The 16,363-nt window shown below is 39.4% G+C and overlaps 1 protein-coding gene across 1 annotated transcript; it reads right to left on the reverse strand.

The window, feature by feature from the left end:
• Nucleotides 1-293: 293 nt before the first annotated feature.
• On the reverse strand, nt 294-15,031 carry LOC6570040 (dual oxidase). Its single transcript, XM_001996308.3, has 11 exons — nt 14,963-15,031; nt 12,046-12,440; nt 5,969-6,049; nt 5,011-5,360; nt 4,712-4,916; nt 4,208-4,611; nt 3,875-4,152; nt 2,037-3,809; nt 886-1,969; nt 695-823; nt 294-632 (listed from the first exon to the last, which is right to left on the reverse strand). The coding sequence occupies exons 2-11, from the start codon at nt 12,209-12,211 to the stop codon at nt 504-506; spliced, it is 4,599 nt and encodes a 1,532-aa protein (XP_001996344.1). The 5' UTR covers nt 12,212-12,440; nt 14,963-15,031; the 3' UTR covers nt 294-503.
• Between the last annotated feature and the right edge of the window lie 1,332 nt (nt 15,032-16,363).

Here is a 16,363-nt window from a genome sequence, read left to right on the forward strand (position 1 = left end):
TCAGCACGAAGAGAGTTGTTTTAATTAAATTGTAAATTTTAATAAATAATGCGAACGGTTTACAAAAACTGATAACAAATCATATTTTTACTATAAATACACATATACACAAACATATCCATAAGTATATATATATTGAATAGAGGCCTCTCAGTTGTTGTTGTTGTTGTCGTAGCCAAATATCAATGAAAATTTTCATAATGCACTAAATTGTAGAACTTGACTAAATTATGAACGCAAGAGCATACCTACACACACTAATATATATACATATACATATATATATATATATTATACACATATACTATATGTATATCGATAGATGACAGTTAGTAGTGGGTGGTGTGGGTGTGCTACTAAATTCGTTGAACATGCTGAACGAATGAAACTTAATTCGAGAATTGATTATTATTGTGTTATTTTCTTTTCGTGTGTGTTGATTTTTGTAGTTGGCAGATAATTGTAGAATTGAGTAGAGTTCCGCTGCTGAGGTGCGCGCCAACTTAACCAAAGTTCTCGAAATGATGTATAAAATAAGGCAATTTGCGTGTTTTATTCACTTCATCACAGGCGGACATAACGCTCTTTGTTAGCGGTCTGGGACCGCAGGAGAAGACGCCTATTTTGGATACCTGTCAAACGATATTCAAATAATTAATTTAAAGTTTAATTGAATTAATTTAACGCAACTTACATAGGAGTGCTTCTTTTGCACAAACTTAAGAAAACTGGACATGTCTGGACGGCCAAAATGATTGACTGCTTTGAGTCCCGTGAAAATTGAGGTCTTCGAGAGACGCTGAAAGTGATTCTCACATATGTACTGCAACAGAAAGATTTCAATTAGATAATTTATATACACATTTATAGATAAACAGAGCTCACCAGCATGGTGGTTCTCAGATCGAATTTGTGGAAGAATTGCGTTATGAAGATGTGTATCTCCAGCACATTGGTGACATCCTTTTTCTCCACATCGCGCAGCACATCGATGAACCACTCGAAGTGCTTATGTGATGGACAAATCCACAGGAAATAGACCTTTTTGCAGGCAACACCCGAGTAGCGATTGGTGCTGGTACCAAAGACCAAGTCGTTCAGTATAGAGGCGTACGGAGTAACACCAATGCCACCGCCGACCATGACAGCGACCTCAAATTTATACCAGTCCTGATTGCCACCACCGAACGGACCCTCAATGCGTATCTTGGGCTGATCCTCTGGATTATAATTGCACGGATCGAAATAGTTGCGCAGCTTCCAAGTCCATGGACCCTGCGCCTTAATGTGACAGCTCAGGAAGTTCTCGTGCGGCGCCGATGTTAGCGTGAAGCTATGCATCTCCTGCGGCCTGAATGCAGTGCAGGAGAGGCGCACCCACTGTCCGGACAAATACTTCAGATTGGGCGGCCTGTAGAACTTGACCTTGATGACATCCGAGGGCAGCAGATCTGTATCGATGACATCTAGTGCCATATATTTCGTGCGCAACGAGACAATCTTGTCCAGGGTGTAGATAATGCCCGGTCCGAGGAAGAACATCCAGAAACGTGGCGGTCCCGTCAGACGCGCCAATCCATGGATCAAGCTCAGCAAGTACAGGCCGATGTAGAGAGTGTGCATGTTCCAAAAGAAGTTGTAGGCTCTCTTCCGTATGGTCGGATGGGCAAAGACAAAAATGATGCACATTATGATGAAGAGGAGGACACCAGTGGTGCCAGTGACCGTCTGAAAGAGCCAGAATGTGATGTCCGGCTTATAGTCGGAGGCGAAGTGCACCTCGCGCGTTAAACAGCGCAGATTCTCGTGCGACTGTGTGGACACATGATAGAAGTTGACAATGTGTCCAACGGTGTGCAGCACCGAGAAGAAGAGCGCTGTGCAGGCGGCGATCTTATGGAACTGGATGTGCGAATCCAACGGAATATATTGCTGGATGGGGAACTCCTTCAGTTTGGTGATGAGATTTCTGCGATGAACACAAAGCGATTGATTAGTTTCACAATACTCGATTGTCGATTAATATTAATGCTCACCTCGACATGGTCAGCAGCAGCAGCGAATAGCAAAAGGATAACGAAGCGGCCGATCCTCGTGTGATGGCAATGCCCACACCCATAATGTGTCGCAAGTCAGTGTGCTCAGCCATAAATGAGTAGTGGATGAAACGCTCCACAAAGAGTACAATGGTAACGACATAAAATAGAAATAAATAGAATATATTCTGGCGATTCTCCTCGAGGAACGTGATGTAGGCATCCCATTTGGCGAGCAGCCAGTGCCGTGGCTTATCCTGCATGGGCTCAATGTTGAACGAAGTCATGCGAGCGACATTTGTGGACGTGTCGAGGAAATTCTGTTTGGCACCCTTGCAATCCAGGCCAATGGCCACAAAGTCGCCCTTGTACTCCTTCATCATGAGCTTAAAGTCCTGGTAGGTGAGATGGTTCTTGTGCTCGAGGCCCACATCCTGGAACATGCCGTCGATCAGCTCGGTGACCTGATCATCGCCCAGGCTGGTGGTGCGCGCAATCTCCACCAGCGAGCGCATCATCTCACTGAGCTCTCCTTTGTCGATGACACCGTTGCGATCGTTGTCGCACATATCGAAGATGATGCGCAGCTTGTCGTCCGTTTTGCCGCGCGAGAAGAGCACAACGGTCTCGAGGAACTCCTGGAAACTGATGCGACCATCCTGATCCTTGTCCACAATATTGAACATTTTGCGCACAAACATATCGTTGGGCTTCATGCCCAGCGCAGCGGCAAATTCCGCCTTCGACAGGCTGGTGCGCATCACGGTCATCACTTCGCCATCGCTGGACGCATCCGAGCGACGACGCCGTTCGCCCGGTCGTAGGCCAAAGGTCAACGCGTATGCCTCGCGGAAGAAGTACTCGAGACGCTTCTGACGACGTTCGCGCGTCTCCGCTCTGGCCAACATAATGTCGCGATTAACCTCCATCAGGGTCATCTCTTTCTTGTGCAGCAGCAGGAAATCCTCCAGCTTCTTCACAAACTTGCGACGCGCTCCATACGACTCGAGCTCCAGCACCAGATCGTGATCGCTGGGCACGCGGAGCAGTATGTAGGGTTTCTTCTTGATATGATTGGTTGCCGACTCCTCAACGCTGACAACGTCCACATGCTTCAAGCTGAAGGTGCGCAGCTTTTCGCCCTTGCGATCCACCGTATAGATAGCCGACTCTGGTCCAAATTTGACTGTCACCAGCCGCTTGTGGTTCGCATGCAGCCATTCGCGCGCCAACATCTTATCGACGGATCCCTTTTGCTGTGGCGCACGCAGCGCCTCCTGGCGTATCTTGAGTCGGCGCCGCTTGCTGTTCTGTAGCTTAACCACACAGTAGCCGGCGGCAGCGCAAAGGATGGGCACAAAGCCAAGGAAGACGCACACATAGATGAACATCAGTTCGGAGCCGGAGAAGTAGTCGTAGCCTTCCAAATAGTTGCACGGCTCCAGCTCGGTGGCATTCAGCTGCATTGGCTGCGGACAGGGATCGCCAGTGCGCCACATGAACACATCACGCTGTATCTGACCCACCTCAATATCGGTGCTGTTCACTATTATATCCCAGAGGGTTATCTTGCGCAGCTCGGCGATCTCCTCGGCTGTAAAGATGCCATTGCGTTCGTTCTCGAACCAGAAGCGATCCGCGTCGCGCACACGTTGAAATTGCTCCTTGATCACGCTGCTGAAGAGCTCACCCGGCTGGCCATAGGATTCAAGCATGCCGCCCACATAAACATCCACATCATCCAGCTGATTATTGTAGGCCTCTTTCAGCATACTGCAAGTATAGATATTGCAGATTAGTCTCGACATAAACTGGCAGTGATAATTATGGACACTCACCCCAACAGTTCTGGTTGTGCTTCGAACAGCTGCGGATTGATGTCCGTCCAGGTTTTGTGCCTGCGCAAGCCATATGCCTCGCGAGCCGTGTTATAATCAGGCAAACCATTGTCGCGTCCACGCATTATGTTTAGAGCGCCCAGATCGCGACGTGTGAACTCCATGGGCCCAAAGAGTTTATCGCGCACATCCGAGCACAAGACGGGATCCTCGCGCTCGGAGATTTGCGATGATAGGCCCATCAGCACATCCTCCAAGCTGGTGTCGCTAAAGAAACCCTGCAACAGACACGATGAATACAAGTAGTAGTGGTACACATTATGAACAACTCACGCTAGAGTCCCACCACGTGGAACACAGCCGTATGGCCGGATATCCCATGGGTGTCTGCTTGAAATTGCAATTGCCATCGCGCCGATAGATGCCGGGCGGTATCATGGTGTGGCCAAAGCGAAAGGCGGCCGCCTGAAAGATGTGTCCAACGCCCGGATGCACGTCCTGTTTGTAGCCCTCATATGCCGGTATTGAAGAGCCCAGAAACGCCGGCAAATACTCGTAGACCATCACATTCTGTAGACTAGCAATCACCGTGTGCCGCGCACGCTGAAAGATGTCCTCGTCACACCATGTGGGATTCAGGCGCTTTATCCGCTGCGCCAGGGTATTGTGCCAGCGCACAAAGAGTATGGCAAAAGAGAGCAAAGCGGGATTTTGATTTGTGCGCGGATCACCCAACACTGGAAAGCAAACCCAAAATTATAATTGATATTTATTTTGAATTTTCTTTTCTGCTTATAGCAGACTGATGATAAATGATTGCTAGTATGATGAACTTACAGAATAGCCGCTCCGGGCTGAGCATCTTCATGACATTGGGCACCGGATTGTTGAACAGCGGCACTCGCATTGTGTTGCGCACTGGAAGCTTGCCATCCTTCTCGGTGAGCAGGGTGCCGTTGTGAAAGGAACGCATGGCATTGAGCCACGCCTCGGATGTGCTGTAAATGAAACTGCCATCAATCCAAGCAGTCATTTGATTTATCTGCGGAGTAGGTTTTATTGCGACATTTGTACACCAGTCGATGTTGGTGGTAGACACCCCATTCTCCACCGCACTGCCACACGTGCAATCTCACCTGTTCCCTAGGCGCATTCGGGCTCTGGCCAGTGTTGCGATCATAGGCGGCCCTATGGAAGGGTATATATTTATCGCCGCGACACTCACGATCGTACATCTCATCGCATTTCTCGATTTCGATGCGATGCATCTCAATGGGGCAGCCAGACTCTGAGGCCATCACAATCTCGTTGGCCACCACCTGGCCAAAGAAGGCCAACAGCGCGGTTCGATTGAATTTGGAGCCGAGACCATCGCGACCGCCCATGAAGAGGCGACTCAGTCGCCTCGTCGAGGGTCGATTAGCCCCAGCCATTGCGTACACCCCATCCGAGTAGGAGGGCGGTGCCTTCCGCACCAGATGGCTATCTGAAAATCAATTCAGAAAATACGTATTTAATGACGGTGCAAATATGCGATATCGTGTTCATTTAAATGACGAGCCCTTGAATCTAATTGGAATGCTCGATAAGCCAATCTAACTAACATTCCGCCTTGTCAGACCATTTAGAAAGTATTTGCATTTACATACACTCAGAAAAAAAATAAGAATTATTTTTGCACCAAGTAAGCAAATTATTCAGAAAGTCTTTTCCTTTATTCATTCTAGGGTACATTTTTCCACAAATTTAATTAGCTTTTTCTTACTTGAATTATTATTAAGTATTATTATTCTAAGTTTTCCCATATACAAACATATCAGATAGTGATGCTTTATCCCAGTAAAATTTGAGAAGTTTCAGAAAGGGTTTTTTTTTCTAAGAATGAGGGTTTCATATTTTTACCTTTATTTCTTTTATGTCTGACAAATAGAAAAAATGCCTTCCTAATTTTTAGAACTTTATTGTTTATATTTAGATACTGTTGCAAGAGAACCTTTCTAGTTTTCTAGGCGTTTTTTTATAATTCAGGGCAAGTGTATTTGCATTTGCATGCATATAAATATGCTAAACTTAAACATATTTAATTGCACTTACCCACCGATCCCCAGTCGGGATGGGCCAGATTATTATACCAGCCATCGTAGCGCTGCTTTTCAGTCTGACTATACATTTTCTCTGTAAATAAAGACGATAACATATCGAAAATTTATAAAGTAAAGTATAAGTATATATATAAGTAAAGTATATATAATTAATGAGATATAAATAATGCATTTGACAGCTGCAAACTTTAAAAATGTTATCTAAATTAATCACTATTCAAATCGCACACAGTGTGTAATTCTTAAAAGTAGTTTCTGGCCAATTTGACAGTTGCAATTTATTTAGATTGATTTTTGTGGCACTTATGCGTGCAAATTACGCATTAAATTGTGCCAGTTAAGATCTGAGAATGCCATAAATGTTGCTACGCACAAAAAATAAGAGATTCAAAATAACTTAGAGTACTACATTTATACCAGTTTTTCATTTTAAATATTAAATCAGACCAGAAAGATTTGTGATTGTTTAGCTACTGAGAAAACGTGTTTGGCTACTTTAATTGACTGCAAAAATTGAGTTATTTGCGGTCAGAGCAATAAGGTGCTGGCCCCTATCAGTATTTTTAGGCTTAAATTTAAATATTTACGAGCAATTTAAGTTATTTGTAGTGCTTTGCTTAATCGTTTTGTAATACGCTCTTTATTCATTCATTTTTTTATCATTCATCCCACGCGTCTCAAAACTTACTTCAATTAACTAATCATTATTAATTACGTACATTTATTTCTATAATTAGTAATATTTGTATACCCTATAAAAGTTTAGCTAAAATAAATTTATCAATATTCTACGAAGCAAGTGAAGTTGATTAAGACTGGTTTTTCTAAGAACTCAAGTAAGCACTGCAGCGATATTTTAAATTGTGGAATATTGTTGTAAGTCTTTTGTTTTTGGCTCTCAAACATACTTTCGAAAATATATTTATTTATAAAGCCTTTCACTATTTCCAAAAATAAATAAAGAATACAATTAAGCCTAGATCAAGTTTTAGGCTTATCACATTCTAAATAAAACTGAGAGGCCAACTTGCTCATTTTAATTGAAAAATATATATATAAATAAATAAATGAATGGTATTTTTAAGTTCTTCATCCACAGGCATTCTGTTGCCTTTATTTTTATCCAGAGACTCCTCTTTCATAAAGATGGTTACTGGAAACCTGTTTAACAATTAAAGCCAATGGCTACAACCAGAACAAATTAAATCACGACAATAATTTATATTATATAACTGAAAAGGGAAATGCAAATATCTAATGTGGTTGCAGCAGGTACACCAATAAATGATAAATAAATAGTCCCAAAATCAATTTGATCTAAATTTGTTTTCTTTAAACTTATAATTTTAGTGTAACACGAACTCGAAATGCCAATCGTTTTAATTTGATGGTGAAACAAAAGATTTGCTAAACGTTTTTTCTTCAGACGAGCAACTATTAAAATCATGACGTTGACAGCAAAGAGTCAGCATCAGCAACAGCAGCAACAGCAACAACAGCAACAGCCACAACAGTAACAACATACAGCATGATTATATTGTGTGCCATTTTCGAGAGCAATGTTCGCACGTGTGTGTTGATATAAGTGAATATATGTGTGTGTGTGTATTTGTGTATGTGTGTGTGTGCGGAATGATAGATGGCAACGACGACTGACGACGAACCGAGACTACATATATAAACAGCACAGCACAGAGGCAACAATCATTCAGAATCAGATCCGGTTAACCGAAAACGTAGTCAGCAAGCAGCAACAGCCAAAACGACAATATCAACAACAACCAACCACATACATTTAACTGAAGATTTACTCATCGCAAGACAGGGACGGAGGAGACGCAATGGAAGAGTCAGCTGACCTTATATATGTATAAATCTATATACATATGTACATCCACACACACATACATATACACTGCGTTGGCGGCTTTGGAATGCTAGATACAAACACCTGCTGTGCACAACTCGCAATCAAAGTTTGAAACAACATAGACGGAATCACACGGATTCCCAAAAAAAAAAAAACAAAAAAACATTATATATGCATGTGTATAAAGTAAATAGATAACGGTTGATGGTTCGGTTCGCATCGGATCGTTTCCGATCGTCATCAGTTGTCGCATTGTGTTTTTCAAGCGATTGCAAACAATTTCACGTTCGTTTCCTAAGTCTTTTGATTTGCTCGTGTTTCACTTTCAACTGCTGGGCAAATGCGTGACTTTTGGCAATTAGATTGTGTATTGCAATATGTCTTGGGCCAACTTAGCATTGTATATACACACACCATAATCTTCAGGCGATTTGTGTTAATGCGTGGAAAATTGGTTAGTGAAACTTTAAATTGTTTAAAAATAGATAGAAGACGATAGTGATACTATCTTCTATCTTCTTCGAGGCTAAAACAATTATCTATCTCGAACGTGCTATTAGATAGTAGCAAAATGTTATTTTAATATGTCTTTAATGGTATTATCTTAGAATACCTAAGCAATCGCTTAAATTGACTTGATTTGCCGCCAGCTAATACTACCATATTTTTGTAAACAAAATTAAGTTGTCAAAAATTTTGCATTCCATTTAAATTTAACATTAAAATTTAAAACGCAAAAAAGAAAAACTAAGAAAACCTAAAAAAAATTGCTCCACAGAAAGGCAGATATCTGCGAAATGCAACAAGATGTTCAAATGAGAATAATTTTAAACGAAAATGAAATATTGAGATTTCAATTAACATCTATCGTTTAGAAAAATGTACATGGATTTATTTTTATTTTTAATTAGCTTAAGTATGATTGCGAATGTTTGTATTTGAAACGTGACGTATTCATCATCACTTTTTCATTAGGATTAGTTTCGTTTCACGATTGCATCAGCTACCTATAATAAAAGTGAAACAGTTTTCGATGCCGCTTGATTTTTTTATAAAATTCCTTGTACTATTTTTCTGCAAGCAGCGTGGAAAGTGGCAAAGTGGAAACATGAAATTGAAATAATATCAGATTCCCTACAAATCTTACTTTAAAAAACAATTACTCATACAATCTATAAACATTAAGGCTAAAGGTCTTAGCATAATGCTTCTTTTTAAAATGAAACAAAACACGTAAACCTGTCTTCTATATATGTTTTAGTTATTCCTTTCTCGTTTAATTGTTTGTAATTTACAATTATACTTTAATAAGCCAAGCATGTCGATGCATTTGAGCAGTCAGCCCAATCAATTTGTCACAAATGCCATAAATATATTTCATTGACATATAAAAATAATACAATGCAGTTAAATATATTTGTTAGCTGTTAATTGATTACCAAGTTAAGAGTTGAAAAAAAAATTGCACATGATTTAATTTCATCTCAAAATCAATTAACACTATCCACATAGGCAGATAGTCAGCCCAAAACTGAAATCGTAATGAAGACCAAAAATTCTTATTCATTTCTTGCGGCTTAATTAGCCAACGAGAAAAAGTTGTCAGCAACGCAAATAGTTTGCTAAGAATGCAGTCTCTCCAAACGGCTTGTTGTCAGATAATGAGTGTGTTGCTTACGCGATGCTATAACTTTTAAGAACTTTTGGCATTTTTATTTAATTAATCCAAATGCCATTAGCTTAATTAAAAGTTCCAATATTGGCATTTGTAACATACATGTAAATATCACTAGCTAAAAACAACTTTATTTCTTTGATCTTTGAAACTGAAATGTTTACGATTTTTTCAAAGTGGGAAGGATTTTAATATTCTCTTGTAGTGATTAAAAACCAAAAATGGAGAATTAAAAACAAGTCTATAGTATTTTTTTTCATTTCGGAGTTTTTCTAATTGTGTTTTTTAAAAAGTTTATCTGTTATTAGTTCTTGGATTTTAAAGATATATTCAAATATTTTTTTTTAGCAGTGTACTGTCAAGTAATGAGCGATCACCTTAAAGGTGATAACTATAATCAGCAGTTTTGACAGCATGGCTGGTGGATATTAATTAATTGAAGAATCCAGAAGAACATTTGGAATATGGCCATATTACAATATCTATTTTTAGTATGATAGAGTATGAGTATTAAGATGAGAAATTGTGAGCTAAAAAGGTGATACACGTCAATGAGCATACGGGAATTATTAAGGTGTAAGTGCAAAACGTGCGCGTGGATTTTTTGAAATATCATCAAAAAGCAAAGATTATGCAGTCATCTTTATGTAATAAAATGTCAGTGACAAAAAGATTCATTTTGCAAAAATATCAAATATAAATCGAATTTCCTCAATGCAAATCACCATAAGCGACAACTTGGGCAATTGCATTGTAATTACAGCAAATAATCCCATCGTAATAACACACACACACACAGATCACACTGTTAACCAGCTAACGATTGCTTGACGTCATCGACGAGAAGACTGAGTTCTACGGCTTGTGGGGAGTCTTGAGTCTACAGAACAATACACTTATTCTATGGCCGTGTGTGTGTGTGTCTCTGCCTCGGTGAGTGACAGCATATCGGCAGACATGCCTTGATCTCGTGAATCCGACTGACCGATAATCGACAGCGTTGGCCATTTATTATGCATAAGCATTAGTACGGGTATACTTCCTGAGCAGTTTAGCGGCTCTAGAGACTCTCGATGCAATCGATTCTCTGTCTGACAGATGTCGAAGCCGGTCACGTACGACGCTGCTGAATAAACGGTTAACTTGTGGGCGTGGCCCAGACGCCCCAACGGCGGCTTCGTGCGCCGAGTCAAATGTCAACGCTCGCCCAGTCAGCCCAGTCGGCCCAGTCAGCCGGCGGGCCGTCGTTTAGTTGTTTACAGCTAGTCACCTAATCACCCTCGGTATTCACCCCTCTCAATTTCATGGATGTCATTTTTAATTTTTGCCATTTTTTTTTGCTAATCATTTGATTTATGCCCAGCATATCGTTTGTTTTCATTGTTTAGCGTAATGCAATTATTGCAAACAACGTTTAACATCATCCATTCTACTGTTTAACCCATTTGTAACCTGTCTCTCTCTCCCGGTCTGACCCACAGCACCACATGTGGTGCACTATGGGGTAGCTAAACATTGCCTCGTTGCGCCAGTCTCGACATAGGCAAACATTTTGTTTGCCTTTCTTTATAAATTTCATTATATCTGGCATTAGCACTTGCGCTGGTTGGCATGTTTAAAATCGAACGTTCAATATGGTAATATATATCCATAAAATCACTGGCGTCTAATAAAATGGTCTCATATATCAAAATTATATATGCAATATCTGTTTAAATTTTAGCCGTAAATTAACATGAATAAATATGATATGATCTATTAAATAACAATATTAAATTACGCCGGTAGGCATAATCTCTATCGATCTCGATCTTGATGATTTGTCCAGTTGATCAATAATATGTTAATGAACATATATTATATATCAGTTTGAAGGCCCCGTCTTTAAAATTATGGATTTTATTGCTATCGGAAATCGCGAACAGGGACTGTTATTGATAAAAAGAAACTTTATCTATTATAAGTTTGAAGACTCTTATAGTCTGTGAGACTTATGTATTCATACAGGCGGACAGGGATATATAGACTCGGGTGTTGGTCCTGATCTAAACTATGTATACTTTCGGGGGGACGGAGATGCTTCCTTATGCCTGTTACATACATTTACACCATACCATAATCCCCTTATTACCCATTTTTAATGGCATCAGGGTTAAAAAAAATGGAATAGATTAATTTTAGGTTTAAATATTCTTAATATATACGTATATATTTTATATAGTTTTAGATGTGCGTAACGCATAGCTTCATGGCTTATATGAAATTTAGCGTAATTGAATTTGATAAAACATATGCAAAGAGAAGGGACAATTATCTTCAGCCCGCAGGTGCTGAAATACTCTTTCATACTAAAGTCCAGCTGCAGACATATATATATTGTACTATCTGACTTATTTTAAATTAGTTTGAATAAATAATGTATTTAATAATTTAAAAAAATAACCTTATGTCGGCTTATAATTGAAGGTAACACATAAAGTGACAAAACTAGAATACTCTTTGCAAGGGTATCCAAAGTACTCACCGTAACAATGCACAAAGTCCAGACTGAGGCCCAGACTAATCAGCAACAATAGCAGGGTGCTGCGAGGGACTGTCGCCCCGGGGGCCCGACGTAGTCGCCAGCTATGCTGGTTCCGCGTTGGTGTTGGAGTTGATGCCCGCTGTTGGGGCACGCTTGGAACACTCATATTGATAGCCAGGTATTTGCTATTGTTGTTGGCAAATTTGTTGGCTTGCGAATTGTATTGTGAAATTAATTAAGCAAACTATGTATAGCACTGGGGGGAGTCGAATTGATTGAGGCGACTCAATTTTGCATTATATACGATTCGATTTGTATTATTTTTATTATTATTTTTCGCCTCATTGGCTGACTTTTAACGTTTGCTCATCTTTTCCAGGGAACTCAAAGTTGGGCTGAAAATGAGAGATTTTGTGTTAACACTTCTGATTCATACAATTCTATATATTTTATTTAACAGTCATCGCTGCAACGATAACTCTTTTTTCGCATTTTGACACTTGGTTTTTTTTCTTCAACATTTTTGTAGTTCTTATACCGTATCGGAAATCGGGTTTTAAAATACCAAAACATTATATTTGCCGTCGAGAAATTTGCATAAGCCTTAATGAAGCTTTGTTCGAGAATGTGGTTCTAGTTGTTTACTATATATTTCTCAATGCAAATTTTAACGTTGTTATTTTATTGCGAGCATTTTTTTATTTATTTATTATTAATATAGACTTAAGTCTAATTATTGGAATATTAGCCAAAGACCCAATCCTAAAATCCAAAGTTCGATTAAAATACCATCATCCAAACGAAATAGGAGAGTATTTAGCCGCATTTAATTCGGTATTGAAAGACAACAGAAACAACAAAAACCGCAAATCAACAGACTTGAGTAAATGACGAAATGGTTCGTTAATGTTTCAAATTAATAATATTGCATAAAGTAAAGCAGCAAAAAAAGCGTTTTTTTCAAATGCAATGTATAAAGCAAACTAAACGGCACATCAAGACATGAAAAATACAACAAAAAAAGTCTGGCCTATGTGTGTATATACATTAAATAAACGGAATTACCCACAAGACAATTGACCTTCTGCGTGCTTACAAACAAAACCGACAAATGTCCATTAGTCATAATCGACAAGAGCGAGAAGGAAACCGAAAGAAAACCAACGACAACTTAAACACACCAAAGCAATACAACAAAAAAATAAAAATAAAAGTAAAAATACAAAAATACATTGCACAACTGCAACAATTAACAATGCCATTAAAACAACAACAGCAACGGCAACAAGCAGCAAAGTCAAAGCTAAATCCAGCGAATCATAAAGCCAAAGAGACACCCGAAAGAGCTTCAGACCTAAACTACATTAAGGGTATACAGTTATACACAAGTTGTGTGTATATATGTATGTATGGGAATGCATGTGTGTATGTGTGCATAAGTATGTATCTGCTCGGTGGCATTTGTTTAGAAATTGTCGTAAAGCGAAGCTGAGGAAACAGTGTGCCATGAGTAACAGAAAAGCAAGAAAGCGTGGAAGACTTAAAAGCCGTAATTATAATGGAATGCAAAGAAACACAAGAAATACCTGCAATCAATGCCAAGCTAAAGTTTACAGCCCCTGCACCCCAAGACTAGAGATTACATTTCTTAAATGACACTAGTACCTGTACTTTCATGAATAAATTGAAAAAACCTCAGCAGTGCTATTATTATTTATTTTAAATAGCTCGGTTTACCATGAACTTCGGCTTAGACAAAATTCACACTTTCTGCGATCTGAGCTTAAATAGATTTTAAGCAATTGCTGATACTTAGTGATTATTGTCAATCTAAAAACTTTACAAGTTTGTCGCAATAAAGCAAACTCTTTGATCTATTTAAAGAAAAAAATATATTTTTGTATATCCTTTACAGATTAATGTTATTTGTAACTTGAACTATATAAATAAGACGCTTCCCTAAGCTGCTACAAACTGTTTAATAATTGGTGGCTTGAAAAAAATTACTTCATTCTAATTTGCAGCTCAATAGACGAGAATCTAGAATTAGGATAGCAACGAGAGAAGTTCACGTTCAACATGGTTAACAGTAATTCGTATGCAAATCTCTTTCAGACACAGTCAAAGTCAACGACTTGGCTTCTTAGTTAGTCAGCCGTCGCTTGCAACTTTCGTTTAATTTATTTCTTTAATATCTTTTGTAAATTTTCCAGCATTGTGAGCTTTTACGGTTTTGCACACATTCATCCGTTAGTTTTGCGCTTCCGTTTGTTTAATTTGCAAACTTGGAATTTGTTTCTGGTTACGGTAATGTTTTTTTGTACATTTTTCTAGCGCAAAAATTGCGCAAGTGACAAGTAAATTTTTTTTTTTTTAGTGTTTTTGTCTTTGTTGCATTAAGCAGGTGGAGAGTGGGAAGATGATGAAGAGGTGATGAAAGAAGAAGAAGAGGAAGAAGAAGGAGAAGAAGAAGCCGCAGCAGCCGCAGAAATAAACACGAAAATAAATTATATTCATGAAAGAAAACGAATATAAGCAAAAGACAAGAAGACGACGCTCAGAGCGAACAAAGCAGAAGGCGAAAAGACGCCCCAAAAGACGATGAATTTGCGTGCGCGCAAAAGAGATGGCGTGCCAACGAAACGGCGACCCAAAAAAAGCAACAACAAAAAAAATCACAAAGAAAAAACAACAAAAGTCGACTTGGAGATTATTGAAAGCATTGCAGCGGGTGGAGTTGATTTTTTTCTTTTTTTTTCTTGTGTGTGAATAGTTTCTTGTTTTTCTTTCCGCTTTGCAATTTTCGACAAACAATTTGAACAATTTGCCATCACATAACTTCGCTGCTTGTCACTTTGCATAGATAAAACGCACAGCACAAATTATAATAACGGTGAAGACGAAGACGAAGACGAACCGAACTGATCGAACCAGAAACAATTGCAGACGACAACGACGACGCATGCGCGACACGTTTACATTCACTCTCACTGCGAGCGTTCGTTGCTCGTTTTACACGTCGCTTCTCACCAAGTTAGCGCCAAACGTCCGCAGCGGCCAAGAGTTCGTTGAGTACTGAAAACTCAGCTGGTGCCTGGCACCTCAGCTGGTGCCTGTCACCTCAGCTGGCTTAGGGAGCACACCAAATTGTCTGCTAACCCCTCGCACCCCTCCAGCTCCATTCTCCAATGAAACCGGTCGATGATGGCGTTGCTCACGGTCTCTCTCTCTCTCTCTCGCTATGTATATTGCTGGACTGTGCTCCTCCCTTCACTGTTTGGCTTATGCTCCATTTCGAATTTGCGCTCAGTCTCCGTCTCCATGTCCGTCTCCAAATAAGTTCCGTCACATACGACATGACAACGTGTCGCATTAATCATTGTCATGCCAATGTTTCCCATAGGAACACAAGCATATGTGTGTATTTCGTGTGGGCATTTCCAAAGAGCGCCGCTGCAATGCGGATCTATGCAAAGAGAAAATACTAACGGAAAGGCATACAGACAGACAGGCAGGCCGGCATAAGAGTGAGCATCTTCAGGCATCGAGCTAAGAGAGGCCAAAATACAAAATATGCTCTTTGGCTAATTGAGAAGTCAAAGTCAATGATTGCAGTCGCCAGCCGCCATCAGCAGTGTGTTATGTAAATATGCTGCAATATTTCAGATTTTACGAGTTCTTGATATTGTTAACGGCTTGTTCATTAAGATTTATGATTGTTGTTTTTTTTTTCACTAGGTATTTTAACCGTCACGATTAGCATAGGCATTTATTTTACGAAAATGTATGTACATAGATGATTGAAGAGTGCGTGATTGATTGATAAAGACGAACGAATGTTCGTGAATCGTTTACTTTTATTTTAATTTGTAACAATTAATATTGTTGTATAATATCAAGAATTAAGTTAATCGTGTATGTGTCATAATGCTTAATTGAATTGACCAAAAACAGCAGTTGTTTAAGATACCAATCGACTTAAGTCGGTCTCAGCTCAATATGAACGCTCCGCTGGAAGGCCTCTTAAAACTTATTTCGAGTTCTCGCATAAGATAATTGAAGCGATTGGCATCAATCGACTGAACCGAACTGGCAGAATATAAAAATTAATTAATTTAATTACTTACCTAACTACATAACATACCGACCGAGTGCTAAACTTGTGTTTTATTTATTTTAATGTCAATTTAACATGAAATTCTTTGTTATGAGGGCATTTCAATTTCGTCAGCAAATATATATCGTATCGAACGAGATATATCCGAAACGAAGAGTTATATAAAGCTGATCACATTAGTCATTTCTTTTTAAATAATAG

Source organism: Drosophila grimshawi, unplaced genomic scaffold (genome assembly GCF_018153295.1).
Source record: "Drosophila grimshawi isolate 15287-2541.00 unplaced genomic scaffold, ASM1815329v1 contig_1377, whole genome shotgun sequence".
NCBI classification, from domain to species: Eukaryota; Metazoa; Arthropoda; class Insecta; order Diptera; family Drosophilidae; genus Drosophila; species Drosophila grimshawi.